Source organism: Paroedura picta, chromosome 5 (assembly GCF_049243985.1).
Source record: "Paroedura picta isolate Pp20150507F chromosome 5, Ppicta_v3.0, whole genome shotgun sequence".
In the NCBI taxonomy this organism is placed as follows: Eukaryota; Metazoa; Chordata; class Lepidosauria; order Squamata; family Gekkonidae; genus Paroedura; species Paroedura picta.
The window spans coordinates 94044240-94057768 of NC_135373.1; the positions used below are offsets into that span (position 1 = coordinate 94044240).

The following is a 13529-nucleotide window of genomic DNA, read 5'->3' on the forward strand; positions in this document are numbered from 1 at the left end:
GCAAAAGAACTCTCTGCCCTAAATATAGGAACTGGAGCCAGGAGTCGGAGAGAGTTCAGACTGTGCAAAGGGAGGGAGGGGAGCAAGCAAGCAAGTGGTATGTGAGGGTGTGCTTGCTCCTTGCCTGCCTGCCTTCTGACCCTGCCATGTGTGCCTCCCCCTGCAGATCCTAAGCCATGCCATGCCATCTGAGCCACTGCCTTGGGTGGTGGCAGAGGCATGGCAGTGGTGGCTCAGGCGGTGCAGCAGCGGCGCCCCCACTTAAGAGGTGCTCAGGGAGGGAGAGGGAGGGCAGGCATCCTAAGTGATTAGGGAAGGGAATGGCTGAGTGGCAGGTGGGTAGACCAGTGGTGTGGGAGGGGGGAAAGAAGAGCAGAAGGGATGAGGGTCTCACAAACAAGAGGAGGAAGGGAAGGAGGCACTTGGGCAGCAAGGCAGTGGTGGCAGCAGCTTGGGCACCAGAGGTTAATAAAATAAACTAGAGAGAACCTTAATGGAGGTTGAACTGATGCAAGGGTGGGAATCTGCCCCCCTTATCCGACAAAAAATGGAGAGGTGAGGGTGGGAGCGAGAGGTAAGGGTGGAGCTGGGACAAAGCTGCCCAGACTATTGTGCATTTTTTCCTCCATAAATTCTTTTCACTAGTTGCTCACTGGTTCCTCACCGGTGGTTGCGCATTTTAGGTTGGTAAATCCATTTTTCTCAATTCCCAAAATTGTGAGTTAAAAATGGTGAAATCGCAAGCCAACTACTGGGCAGCATCAGTATGTCGGTGACATTGTGTGGAGGAGGGCCCTGAATATGCCGCCAGCATTTGGAGGCTGTCCAGCTACATTTTGCATGTGTGGAAAAGCCCTGTACATTTTACCATTGTTATAGGTATAAATTAAATGTATTTACAATAACCCTTCCATAAACCCTTAAATGTGGAACTCCTCCAGATATGAACATAACTGAACATGCTGGTATCTTAGCATCTGTTTCGCACTAAGAATATGTTGTTTGTTTCCATTTCTGCGTAAATAGGCACATGTGCTAAATATTTGATTTATAATAACAATCATGACTAATACTTCATTTCCCCAGTGCCTTCCAATCCACCTTTAGTAAGTGTCCTGAAAGACATGTGCCTCTCCAAGTTTATTCCACTTTTATGGCAATGTTGGAAACAGTATTATTTTATAGCCCCGGGCCTCTGATTAGGAAGATGAACATAAGTGCCTTTGGTATTGATGATGCTACAGTAAGCCCATTAATAAAGTAACATCATTGCAACTTGCCCGTGTATAAATGAGCATTTTGGAGGTTGTTTAAATGAGAAAACATCATGATAGCCTGAAATCTAATTCTGAAACTTACATGAGTTTTATGCATATAAAGAAATGGCAATTAGCACTAGCTGGGAGTTTTATTTTCCAAGCTACTTTATGAGCATATCCAGAGTTATCATGTTAAAAATAGCAACCTGGAGAAGCTGGTAATGAGCTTGGTTGTAACTACCCAACGAAATCTTCTTTTTCTCACTCTGTTTTTTTTATGTTTTAAAGGTGTATGTTACCTCTCTGCAGTAATTCTTTCTTTATATAGAAGGACATGTCACAGAGGAGTGCCTTCGTTGACGATCCTTAAAATCAAGAAATTAGTTTTAAATATAGGGAAAATGGAGTCCTATGTAGATTGCCGGACCTGGAAAGAAACCCTAGAATTTTCCTCTAACAATCAAGAGGTGAAATTTAGTTAGGCAGCATAATTTCCTAACAAAGGCCCCACAAACTGCAAAGTGGTGCATAGCTTTCATCGTGTCCTTCTTTGTCAGCTTTTTGCATTGTTGATCAATTTGCTGTCCTGCTGTGGTCAGTGCTTTACCAAGAGATCCCATGACTGGCACACTGCCTTTTTAAAACCCGTGTCCATTGCTACAGTAAAGAACATGCATCTCTAAATCTACTGTGATAGCTGTTGGCGTCTTTTCTTTCTTTTTTTTAATGATTACTATTATTCATGTGCTGGTAGGAAAGGAAGAATATTGAACAATAATTAGGAGCTGGTAAAAATCCTGCTGGAGCAAACTTGAAAAGGTCAGTTTCTAGGCAAGAAACATTTCAAAAATAGTGTCTTAATTTTTCTTCGTCTTCATGTATCCAAATCGCTGTTGTTATAGCAATGGTTCATTTCTTTCTCTTAACAAGCCCTAGAATATGCTGTCTGTTGTTGCTAACCTGAAAAGAAGCAGTAATTGTGTGAAAATCCCACTGCAGTACAAAATGTTAATGCTAACCTTTCTAATTTGTTGTAACTGTTAGGTTTTAATTGTTAAGTGTGAAGGGAAAGGTTCTGAGAAGAGTGTGAACGAAATTATAAAGAAACAGGGGACATATTATCTAAATGCAACATTTCAACATTAAGCAGTTTTTAAAATGTTTCTATTTAAACTGGTGTGAAAGAAATTAAGGAAGCCGAGAATATGGACCTACTATAGAGAACAGGGAGGAAAACTTTGGAGGGGAACCCCCCCCCCTTCATTTTCGAAAGGAATGCATCAGTGGAGAAAATTTTCCTTGCAAGATACACTTATTCTTAGAATTATGTAAAGATAAGAAACACATTTAAGTAACAGAAAGGGGAGCAATACACTAGACATTTTAAGGACAAAAATGAGCAGATGTGTATAAACAAAATAGAAAATCCCACCTGTGTGCAGAGTTAAAAGAGTAACAGGACAAATCTATGTTTCAGGATTAGGAAAATCTACCCATCTTTCATTTCTCCTTTTGGAAGGCCACTGTGAAATATTATGTTTCTCTGGTGTGTATAATGAATCTGCTGTAGGATTATACTCTGAGATTTGGTATCCACCTGAAGATTGGATAATAAATAAGATGGAGGTGTTCTAAATGGTTGAAAAATGGATGAAATTCCATGAATAGGTTTTTTTTTTAACATTTATTGATTTGCCTAATGTCTTAACTAGGTAATAGAATAAATTGCTTGAATTACAAACTGGAGGATTTATTCTTGTGCTTGCTTGACCCACCTGGGTATGTTTTACTGACTTAAACAGATATCTTATCCTACATTCATTTGGGCACAGTGACCACTACTGCAGCTGGTCTTCTTGATCATGTGCTCCAAGCATAATTTTCATATCAAGGAGACTTCTGCTTTGCAGGGGACTGAGCACATGTGGATCAGAAATTGCAAAGGTGCAGGGAAAGAAACAATCTACAAATCATAAAAAGAAGATGTAGACAATGGCAAAAGGTTACTAACTGGTGAGAAACGGAAGATAGTTTGAGTGGTTTTTAACCTCTGAAGCTCTATGTCCTACACAAAATGTGTACAACATAGCAATCATAAGTGCTTTAATAACCAATAAAAAAGAATATATTCCCTAGCACTGTTTTGAGCTTTACCTCTTATTTTCATAACCAGAGTACAATGGCAACCCATCAAGTTGCTGTAATTCTGCAACTGTATTTCCCCCTGAAATTGTTCATTTTGTGATCAAACACCCAGCTTAGGAACGTAAATTGCTGCAGTAAGAAACAACTTGTTCAGTCTTACAAAATCTTGTTTATTTCTTCTTCACAAGTCCCATGTACATATACATGCATTGATGCTGATCAGTGTTGTTGAGTAAATGATACTTGTTTCTTGCTTATTAAAATCTTTCACTCTGACTAAGGTCAAATATGGTGACCATCTGTCAAGTTTTCTCCCTCTTCTGTGTAATGCACAGGAACACATTTTGGGACGTGACTTGTCGTGATGCTAGGCCACATCACTGCTACGCCACATCATTGTCATAGGAGAGTAGGGAAACCCGGAACATGATGTGATATTTGGGACCTGTGGCTTACTAACAGAACCCAGGATCAGTCCCTGATCTCTCAAGCTGAAGGTAGTGGGTATCAGGGAAATACTTTTTTCTGCCTGAAACCTGGTAGACATATTTCCATTCCATAAAAACCCAAATGACCAGTAATCTTACTTGGTTTATGTCAGCTTCTTATATGTAGCAAAGGGAAACTGCACATAGGGCCACACTCTTTATTGGTATACCTCTGTGATGTATGATGTTTAATTTCTTAGGGGGGGGGAATACAGTCATCTTCCTGAATAAAAAGGATATTTTATTTACTTTTACATGTAAATAACTTGACAACTCATAAATGAGTAGGAGAGGGTTATAGTGTAATTTAGTCACTGTAAGTGAAGTGTGATGCATTCTTTTAAACACCTTTGTTCTTAATGTATAGTTCAAAACTAATTCAGTGATCATATGCAGAGACAGAAACAATGAGACTTTTTTGCATGTTTTCTTTCATCATTATGGAAATAATCTGACTCAAAGATGGTAAATTAGAAGTCTGTTTCAGAATTATTTTATTCAGCTTTCCCCTATTCTTAATTTCTTTTGTCTGATATTTTTTGTGTTAAAGATAACATTTGCATATCTATGGAATATTGTGTTGTCTACTCTTCCCCTGTTCTCGCTTTGTTTTGCTTTTTAATGACTGTTTTCGCAGAGCTGTAGTGATGGTTGAACCTTTTACTAGACTTGCCTTGGATTCGAAAGAATGCAGCTGTTCACTGCATCTTAAATAGCTGAGAGGAAGTAGTAGGGGTTTTCCTACTGAGCAACATTTCTCATCATTTGACCTGAGTGATTTATTCTGTACATTGGTGATACTTAACGTTCACTGAATATTGATGGAAATAGTACTTTGTTGGGTTACATTTTATTGAAACTAAAAAAAAATCTGGAATATCTTTGATATGACAGTTTTTCAGGAACATAAATTATTTCCACTGATAGAAAAGACTAATTTAAGTAAAATTTAAACAGACCTAAAGTAAACTGAGCCAAGTGGTGCCTTGGGGTCTGTTTGGACAGACTTGGGAGTTTCTGGTGTATTTATTGACTTACACATACAGTTAGTAAAACAATGGAACAGTCTAACTCCCTCCTCTGATATTTGTGTACGTTGGATACCCTGGTCAATCAGTTTTGTTTGCTAGTTAAAATTGTACACTGCATGAGCTCCCTTGTCTTGAAACCAGTTGCCCCCATCCCTGTCCTTCTTAATGAATGAAAGTTGTTTTGAAACTAAAAGCAGGGACATGAGTGATTGAGTATCCTATTCGTGACTTACATACAAAAGGGAATTCATGGTGAATGTCCCAATGGCTATGGGCTTGCCCATTTGTATGAAAGTGTCACCAGCATTATCACTTGGCTGAACATACTCCGAGTCCTGGCAGTAACATGCTTCCAATAGTAACATGCGGTAACATGCTTCCAATAGAAAAAACAGCGAAAACCAGGAAAATTCAATCTGCACTTATATTAGCTGTTGCAAAAATAAAGGAACTGTTTAAACTGGAAGATACCCAGAAATCCTTGTTCTGTGGGAATTAGAATGCCTTTGTGAGTGAACAAGATACTGATGTTCTGGTTTCTCCATGCTGATTTGAAGAAGAAGAAGAGTTGGTTCTTATATGCTGCTTTTCCCTACCCGAAGGAGGCTCAAAGCGGCTTACAGTCGCCTTCCCATTCCTCTCCCCACAACAGACACCCTGTGGAGTGGGTGAGGCTGAGAGAGCGCTGATATCACTGCCCGGTTAGAACAGTTTTATCAGTGCTGTGGTGAGCCCAAGGTGACCCAGCTGGTTGCATGTGGGGGAGTGCAGAATCGAACCTGGCATGCCAGATTAGAAGTCCACACTCCCAACCACTACACCAAACTGGCTCTTCCACTAATTTCCACTAATCCAAATGCTTTAGTGAGAATCAGTAGAGGAAACAGACAACAATTGCTCAAAACTTGCAAGCTTACTCCCATGATTAAAAGTGCAAAGAATTACCTGCAGCTGCCATTGACACTGTGGAAAAGCGGTCAGCAGGAAGTCATGCTGGGGGGATGAACCCCGGCGGCACACAGAATGTGTGTGGCAATAATGCAGTGCACACGCAATGTTGGCAAGAAGGCATGTGCCCAGGGCATCTTCAAAGATACCACATGTGAAGGGCTCAGCCTTCTGTGCCTGACCTGCTGCTGGAACAGCTTCTCACCCACCCAACCTATTATGTTGGCTAATATTGTTTATGTCTGAATGGCCACTGTAAAAAAAAAAGTATTTGAATTGCATTTTGTCACAGCTCGTGGTTTTGGCATGGGATGGAGCCTGTTTGCGGGGAGTTCAGTCTGCTCATTGGACTCCCTAGGTTAGGGGCCTCTTTAAGAGTCAGCAGGTCTGTGAACAGGGCCAACCCAGCAGGTGTGGCATGTGGCTTGCTATGCCACGTAGCCTGGGGTGGGACCAAGGGAAGTATGCACTTCTTCTTGGCAGCCCAGGTAGATACTTCCCTATGGTGGGATCCCAGTGGCAAGGGGGCCTGTGTTCCCAGCAGGGGAACTGGGTGGGCCCCAGGGTGCCATTGGGGCCCAGGTTCTTGTGGTCAGCCATCTGGAAGTCAGGCTCCCCCTCCCATGCTGCACCAACACTCCTGCAGAGTAATAATAAAGCTGTGGCCTTATGTAGGCCAACAGAAATGAGTAGATGTCTTCCTTGAGCCCAAGTTGCCCTCCTGTAAGTCAACAGGCATCTGTTGTTTTTGAGGTAGCTTTGCTTTGTTTGCTAGCCTGTTCAGTGCTGTGTCCATTGGTAAAAAAACCTCATTTGGAAGTGTTCTGTGTAAAGAAGAGAACTACTGAAGTTCTGAGAAGTAAGAATTGTCCATTCATGTCCAGCTCTTCTCTGTGTGCATGGGCCTGACCTGGCCTCACCACCAATGGTGGCTGTGAAAAAAAAAAGGAATGCTGCAGGCCATCGGAGGCCCTAAAGCGGGCCAGGACTGGGAGAGGGCCCCACTGTCATGCAGGAACTGACCCAGCCTTTTCTCCCCATGCATAATCGTTCCTGTAGTAACTGGATAAGAGTTAAAATGTACAAAGAATCTGATTAGACAAAGCCAACCCCAATCGCATGTACACTGCCCCAATGGCAGTGTACAAGTGTGTATGTGTGTGTATGAAAAGACTGCTCCTGAACATGGTGCAGAGGCAGGAAGGGCTTTACCATTCCCTTTCCCTTCTACCTCACCAGTTTTCTAGTGGAAAATGGCTGTTGGGGGCAGGCTGTTTGTCTTACTGCCAGTTCCTTGTATTTAAAGTGCTGTCTAACCAGGCCCAAAGTCTTCAAACTGGTTCAGAGTGGCAGGAATATTGATAGGCAACAACTGGCTTCATTCAACTGAGCAACTGATAAGCTTATATACTGGCATGGTTGTTATAAGCACCTCCTGTCTTTGGGTGGTGCTGTTGCACATATGACTGGTTGGCTTGGTTTAGTTTGTACAGTTTCTATTTGTTCTGTGGCCTGGGGGAAGTTGGCTTACCCCCTCTTTTTTGCTGGAGGTTGTGCAGTTGCAAATGTTTATTAAAGCTGGTTTTGTAAAATGTGTATTACAAAATACATAAGTTTAAGGTACAGTGGAGAGTAGTTCAAGTTAAGAAGGGAAAACTAAAAATAACAGGGAATCAATGCTAAAACACTACATATATCAAATATAACAAAACAATAATCCAAATAAGAACTTTTTTAGTGGTAAAATAACCCCATAATCCTTGTTGAAACCCTGAAAAATACAACTGAACACTGGAATGAATTCCAATTGCCCTTTCAAATGGTCTAGTTAAGTACAATGACCCTGAGGTCAGAGATGGAATGTTCAGGGAGATTGAAAAGTTCTCTCACTGGCAGTTCTATATTTCTATTTTGTAAGTCAGATTAGTGCCCATTTATTCTCTTGCACAGTGACTCTGCTGTCTGGCTGATGTAAATCCCTGAAGGACATAGCTGGTAAGTGACAGCAGACATGGCATTACTAAATGTGCAAGTAAATTGAACCTTTATAATATGCCTAACTTAAAGGGCCTGTGTTTTCAAGATCGTTCTACTTTACTTGGCTTGCTTGTTTTGTAGAGCACCTGGTGCCAGCAGTGACCCTTTAGACTCTTCTCGGCAACTGTATTGGATGGTCTAGTGTTCATGACAGAGGGTGGGCTAGGCCTGCTTAAGGAATAAAAACGTCCTATATGAAGCTGCTTTACACTGTCAGATCATTTGTACATCTAGTCTGGATGTCAGTGGTTCACCAGGGGCTGAGGCAGAGAGAGGTCTTTCTTAGCACCTAAGGTCCTCTAATGGGAGATTCCAGGGATTGAACTTTGGATGTTTTGCATACATCCATCCCTGAGCCATGGTCCCACCCTGTTACTAATCAGGGTTACTGAAGGTTACTGAAGATCTTTCTATGTTAGAGTCAGGCTGAGGACACATGGGGTACATTTTCAAGTACATTTGTAATAATGAGTGCCAAACTTCAATTCAGACATCAGATAATTATGAGAGACAGAATGCTAAGTATCTGCTTAACCTCTAGTAATTTAGCTCTGTGTTGTAATTAACCAGGCTGAATGGAAGCTGAGCTTGAGACACCCAACATAGCACATATGCTGATATGCTGAGTATCTTCAGAATCTCCAAAGAATAAAATAATGTGTATCTTTTGTTCTTAAATTACCCCTGAGCCCCTGACATTTTTGTTCTTGGGGTCAGAGGGATCCTCAGGATTTGTATAGTGAGGTTCTGCTGTGAGATGGGGGAATTAGCAGAAATCACTATCTCCTTTTAAGAAAACTCAAATGCCCTTAAGTTTTTGGAATGTGTTTGAATGTAACCCATGGTATTTACAGTGTTCGTAAACCTAACTATGGCCACATACGGGCTTACCTAATTATATCTACATGTACTGTCAAGTCTCAACCAACTTATTTTATTGTCTCCAAATTCTTCAAACTTCTGAAACTGCTTAATTTCCAATATCAGGCTATACTATATTGCCTTCAAGAGCCTCTTGTGGCGCAGAGTGGTAAGGCAGCGATATGCTGTCTGAATCTGTCTGCCCATGAGGTTGGGAGTTCAATCCCAGCAGCCGGCTCGAGGTTGACTCAGCCTTCCATCCTTCCGAGGTCGGTAAAATGAGTACCCAGCTTGCTGGGGGGTAAACGCTGATGACTGGGGAAGGCACTGGCAAACCACCCCGTATTGAGTCTGCCAAGAAAACGCTAGAGGGCGTCACCCCAAGGGTCAGACATGACTCGGTGCTTGCACAGGGGATACCTTTACCTTTACCTTTATATTGCCTTCCCCCTATCTGACCCAATTGTACTTCATTTAAAGTCCAAAGCATGGCATTGAAAGAGAGCCCATGACCGTTTCCACACCAGAGGCTCCATGCCAGGCTGCAGGCTGGAATTTGAGCCAGGGCAGGTTGCTCGGCCTCTTTCTGCTTATGCACGGGGGAGCAACTGGCGTGGTGTACCTCGTCCATCCCAAATTTGTGCCCCCTCAAGGAAGCCAGGACAGCAAAGTTCCCAATGAGGAAACAGTCCATGACAGCCTTCTGGGAGAAGCCTCTCTTATAACAGAGAGATAACAGGAGAAGCTCGTGTTGCCTTTCCTGTCAGTCTCCTGGCTTACCTTCTACCTAAGAATTGGTCCACAACTCATATCTAAACAGCTGTCATCTATTTTTATATCTCTGCATTTATGTTTGATCAATTGATTTTATCCTTAGTACACAAGGAATGCCTTTGACTTTGGCAGGCATGGATCAGAAGAAAGTTGATTGTTTAGAAATTGTCCTTTTTTTTTTAAAAAAAGAGGAATGAATGGGGGAGGTTTGATTATGAGAAGCACATTTGTAAGACATTCACAATAAGCAGAACTGATTGAGAATTTAACTTGCATTGAATTGTGGATTAAAGGATTTTTGAAATGTTGAGTTATCAGGCACTCAGATACTAAACCAAGCTTCCCTGCCTATTGAGATAATAATCAAGAAGTTGCACATAGGGTTTAAGAAAATCCCTTCTGGTTTGCTGCACTATAGTACTGTTAGGCACAGTATTATTTACTGACAGTGGAAGTTGAAGCTTTTAGTGGGGGTTCTAAATCATTGAAGTTCTTAGTGTTGGTTGCAAATGAAACTGTAAGGGTGAAGTATCATGGCATTGTTGTTAAGAAGAGTGACAGTTATGTCTTTCATGGGAGTTTGGGTGTGCCCCAAAAGGCTTAAAGAGGACACAGTCTTGCTGTGTGGAGGTCAGTTTGTGCAAGGAATTGATTCCAAACTGGAAAAGAAGAGTGTGGCTGGAGGAAAGAGGTGAGAATTGGTCCAGGTGCTTGTGAAAGGACAGTTGGAGACCAAAATCTGTGGGCGCATTTGGCTCTGAGGCAGTGTAGGCGCATTGAATCCTGAACAGATTCTGTTTCCTTCTAAGCAGACTATTGAATTCCATAGTTCCTGTAGTAATAATTGTTTTGTGTATTCTGCTTTAGACTCTTTTTTGTTAGTGAATGTTAAAAGAACCAAGTCTTATAGCAGACTGACACAGTAAAATATTATGTTTGTGCTAGGAAGGTGCATGGCTTTCTTTTTCAAAGATATAATTGTTAGATCCATGGGTTCGAAGGAAGCCAGCACTACTGGGAGTTCAATCAGCTCTTTATTAGGAACTCAGCATGATGTTACAAGAGGCAAAACTGAACCAAGAAACCCCTCAAGAACCCCAACACACACACACACACACACACAGTGGGGTTTCCCACCAATGTGTGCTATTGGTCAATTTTGGTTAAAACTGACTGGATCCCAAGATGGGGATCTAGCAGTGCATTGGTCAGTTACTATGCCCATACCGATCCTACCTCAGACCTTAAACTCGGTCCCCAGTAGAATCGTTATCAGAACTGCATGCATAACAATAACGATGCCATGAAATTAAATTGCAAGGGTCCTTCTAATAGCTCTTCCATTTATGAATTTCTCTGTAGTTATGAAAGATTTGAAAGCTTTAAAATGGAGATGTGGCAACACTAACATTCATATATCGAGTTAAGCATGTTTCCATGAGCACCACTGAATTGTTCTGGAAGGTCATATGCAACAACTTGTAAGTATTCTTGTAAGTCATATGCAACAACTGCTCCTATTTATCATGGACAGTATTTTATGTTTACAAATTATCCCATTTTAAACTTTGGTGAATAAACATTTAAAGTCATGTTAGAATTTCTAAGCTTGCTATTCTTCTGATTTCCCTGTTCCTTAGGTCTCTAGAAGCATAATGTTGTCTCTAGTACACATGCATATAAACACTTGCACCTGACAACAAAGCATCTGAAGCATCCATATGCAGTACAGCTGCTTAAGTTTATTCTGCAACTGCTGATAGCATTTTAGGACAGTTCATTTATAATACATCATCTTTTAACCTCATACCCTCTTGTGTTTTCAGTCCATTCATAGTAGACAAATAAATCTGTACTCAGGATGTGATTTTTGACAGGTGGGTGGTAGGAGACAGGCAGCATGAACAAAAGTATTATACATTCTCAAAAGGGTATCATTCTTTTCAGCTGTGAAATACTGGAGACTGTTAAGTTTTGAACCCTTCTGGCATGCATTGTATAGCTGTGCTAAAAGACTTCTATATGAAAGTTTCTCTTTGTTGCCTATCAAAATGCCATTCTATAGGGCTTTAATGCTGCCAGGCTGATCTTTTGCTATGCAGAATGAAGATGTGTGTTGCAAGAAAAGCCAGGCTCTCTCTTGGGGGTAGGGGTGTAGAAAAGGAAGTAAACTGAATGAATGGGAAAGTGTGCTCGGTTACTCCCTGACCTGCTCCCATCCTGCTGCTGAGTACCTGTGATGTTTCCTCATTTGTTACACAAACTATTAATTTTCCTGGTTTCTGGTTTGTATCCAATTCCATTAAATCTGGCTGGCACCAGGGCCCCGTTCCTTAATTAAAAGCTGCATTAGATCTTAAAGTGCTTGTCTTCAGTAGCTAATGCACCAGATATGGATACACTACTTGAAAGTGTTACAGCCAAACAGCTGTCTCATTTTGACTTGATTTAGAATTTTTTCAGTGATTGAAGCTGGGCTTTCTCTGCATAATGACAGACAAACAATCTTGGTTAGCGCCATACGTTCAATTACTTGCTTCTTAATGCCGGCCAGTGATTTATGGACCGGAGTGTTCTTTTTCTATTTTAGAGCACAGAAATTGAATGGACGTTCTTTTGTAATCTGGTTGTTTTTCTTCCCCCTAAATGCCGCTGTTTTCTCATAGAAGCAGTTTATTCCACTGTCGGTGTTTTAATCTGAAGGGGTCCTCAGCCTTTTTGAAACTGCAGGCACTTTTGGAATTTTGACACAGGGTGCTGGGCACAACTACAAAATGGCTGCCACAGGAGGTGGAGCCAATAAGAAATGTCAGGGAGTGAGGTCATGTACAATGCTAACAGTTCAACATTTCAGGCAGAAATCCTGTTTAACAGGATACCTGAATAAACACCATAGTCATGATTGGCTCTTTAAGTGACTTGTTTGTCAAACATGGGATTGGTTCTAATTCACCCCCATTTCTACTTTTGCAGCTGGATGTATCTTACATAACCCAGAGTACATTATCTGTTCAATCGGCTGTTCAAAAATGACCACAAGGGCAAACACTATGGGCAAACACCAAAGGCACACATAAATATCTAAGTATTAAGTCTCAGCTCAAAAATCTCCAGTTCTGCCCTTTAATCATGTGCATTTTAATTATTGAAGACAGTGGTAGAGTGATGTGGGGAGCAGGAATTAGAATTGTCAGGTCCCACTGGCTATTGATGGGAGATGGGGGGCGGGGTAGAGATGCCACATCCATATTTGGAAACTCATGGAGATTTGGGGATGGAGCTTGGGGAGGATTTGGACCTCAATGCGGTACAATGCCAGAGAGTTCACCCTCCAGATCATCCATTTTCTCTAGAGGAACTGATAACTGTAGAGTTATAATTCAAACAGATCCCCAAGGTGACCAAGAAGTTGACTTGGTTGAGGAAAGACTAAGATGTCCTGTTAGTGGCAGGCAGACTGTCATATGCACACACAGCATATGGGTGATATTTAAGGAATCATACCCTTAAGCTCCCTCAAGATATGATAATGTTCTGAATAGAAAAGGAGAAGTTACCCTTCCTTTCTACTGGAGCCCAAAAGATTTACTCTGACCCTACACCCTCCCCTGGTCTGTCTGCCAGGACCTTCTTCTTTTGGCCATATCCTGTTCACTTTTTAAAAAAGCAAAAGTTAGCAACTTTTTTGTGGATTATAAGAATTTATTGTGACTGCTAGTTTGAAAAATTGGTAAACTATATGGCAGCCTTTATCAACTTTTTTATGCTTGAGAAATCCCTGGAACATTCTTCAGACTTTGAAACCCCCAGAAATGGCACAATAGTGTAGAATATGGCTGGAAAGCAGAGCTGTGTACACTCCCACCTCCCCTTCCCACCCCCTTCAGGCTCATCATTGGCCATTTTAGGAGTGGCCTTCGGTCAAAATGACCATTACCGTCATATCAACCAGTAAATGTTTAGTGTGTCTCTCTGTGTGTGTGGTT

The 13529-nt window shown here is 41.4% G+C and overlaps 1 protein-coding gene across 32 annotated transcripts in view; it reads left to right on the forward strand.

Moving 5' to 3' along the window:
* The first annotated feature begins 1917 nt into the window (after positions 1 to 1917).
* LOC143838184 (uncharacterized) overlaps positions 1918 to 13529 on the forward strand; it is a 229256-nt gene continuing 217644 nt past the window's right edge. For 20 of the 32 annotated variants that reach the window (XR_013231261.1, XR_013231263.1, XR_013231264.1 and 17 more), the window contains exons 1-2: positions 1918 to 2078; positions 10906 to 11024. Coding sequence is in view for 3 of the 32 variants with exons in the window: in XM_077339126.1 (XP_077195241.1) it covers positions 11013 to 11024 (12 nt within the window). In the remaining 29 variants the exon portion in view is untranslated. The remainder of the gene's footprint in view (positions 2079 to 10905; positions 11025 to 13529) is intronic. The other 12 variants (XR_013231283.1, XR_013231285.1, XR_013231286.1 and 9 more) reach the window with 1 other exon arrangement.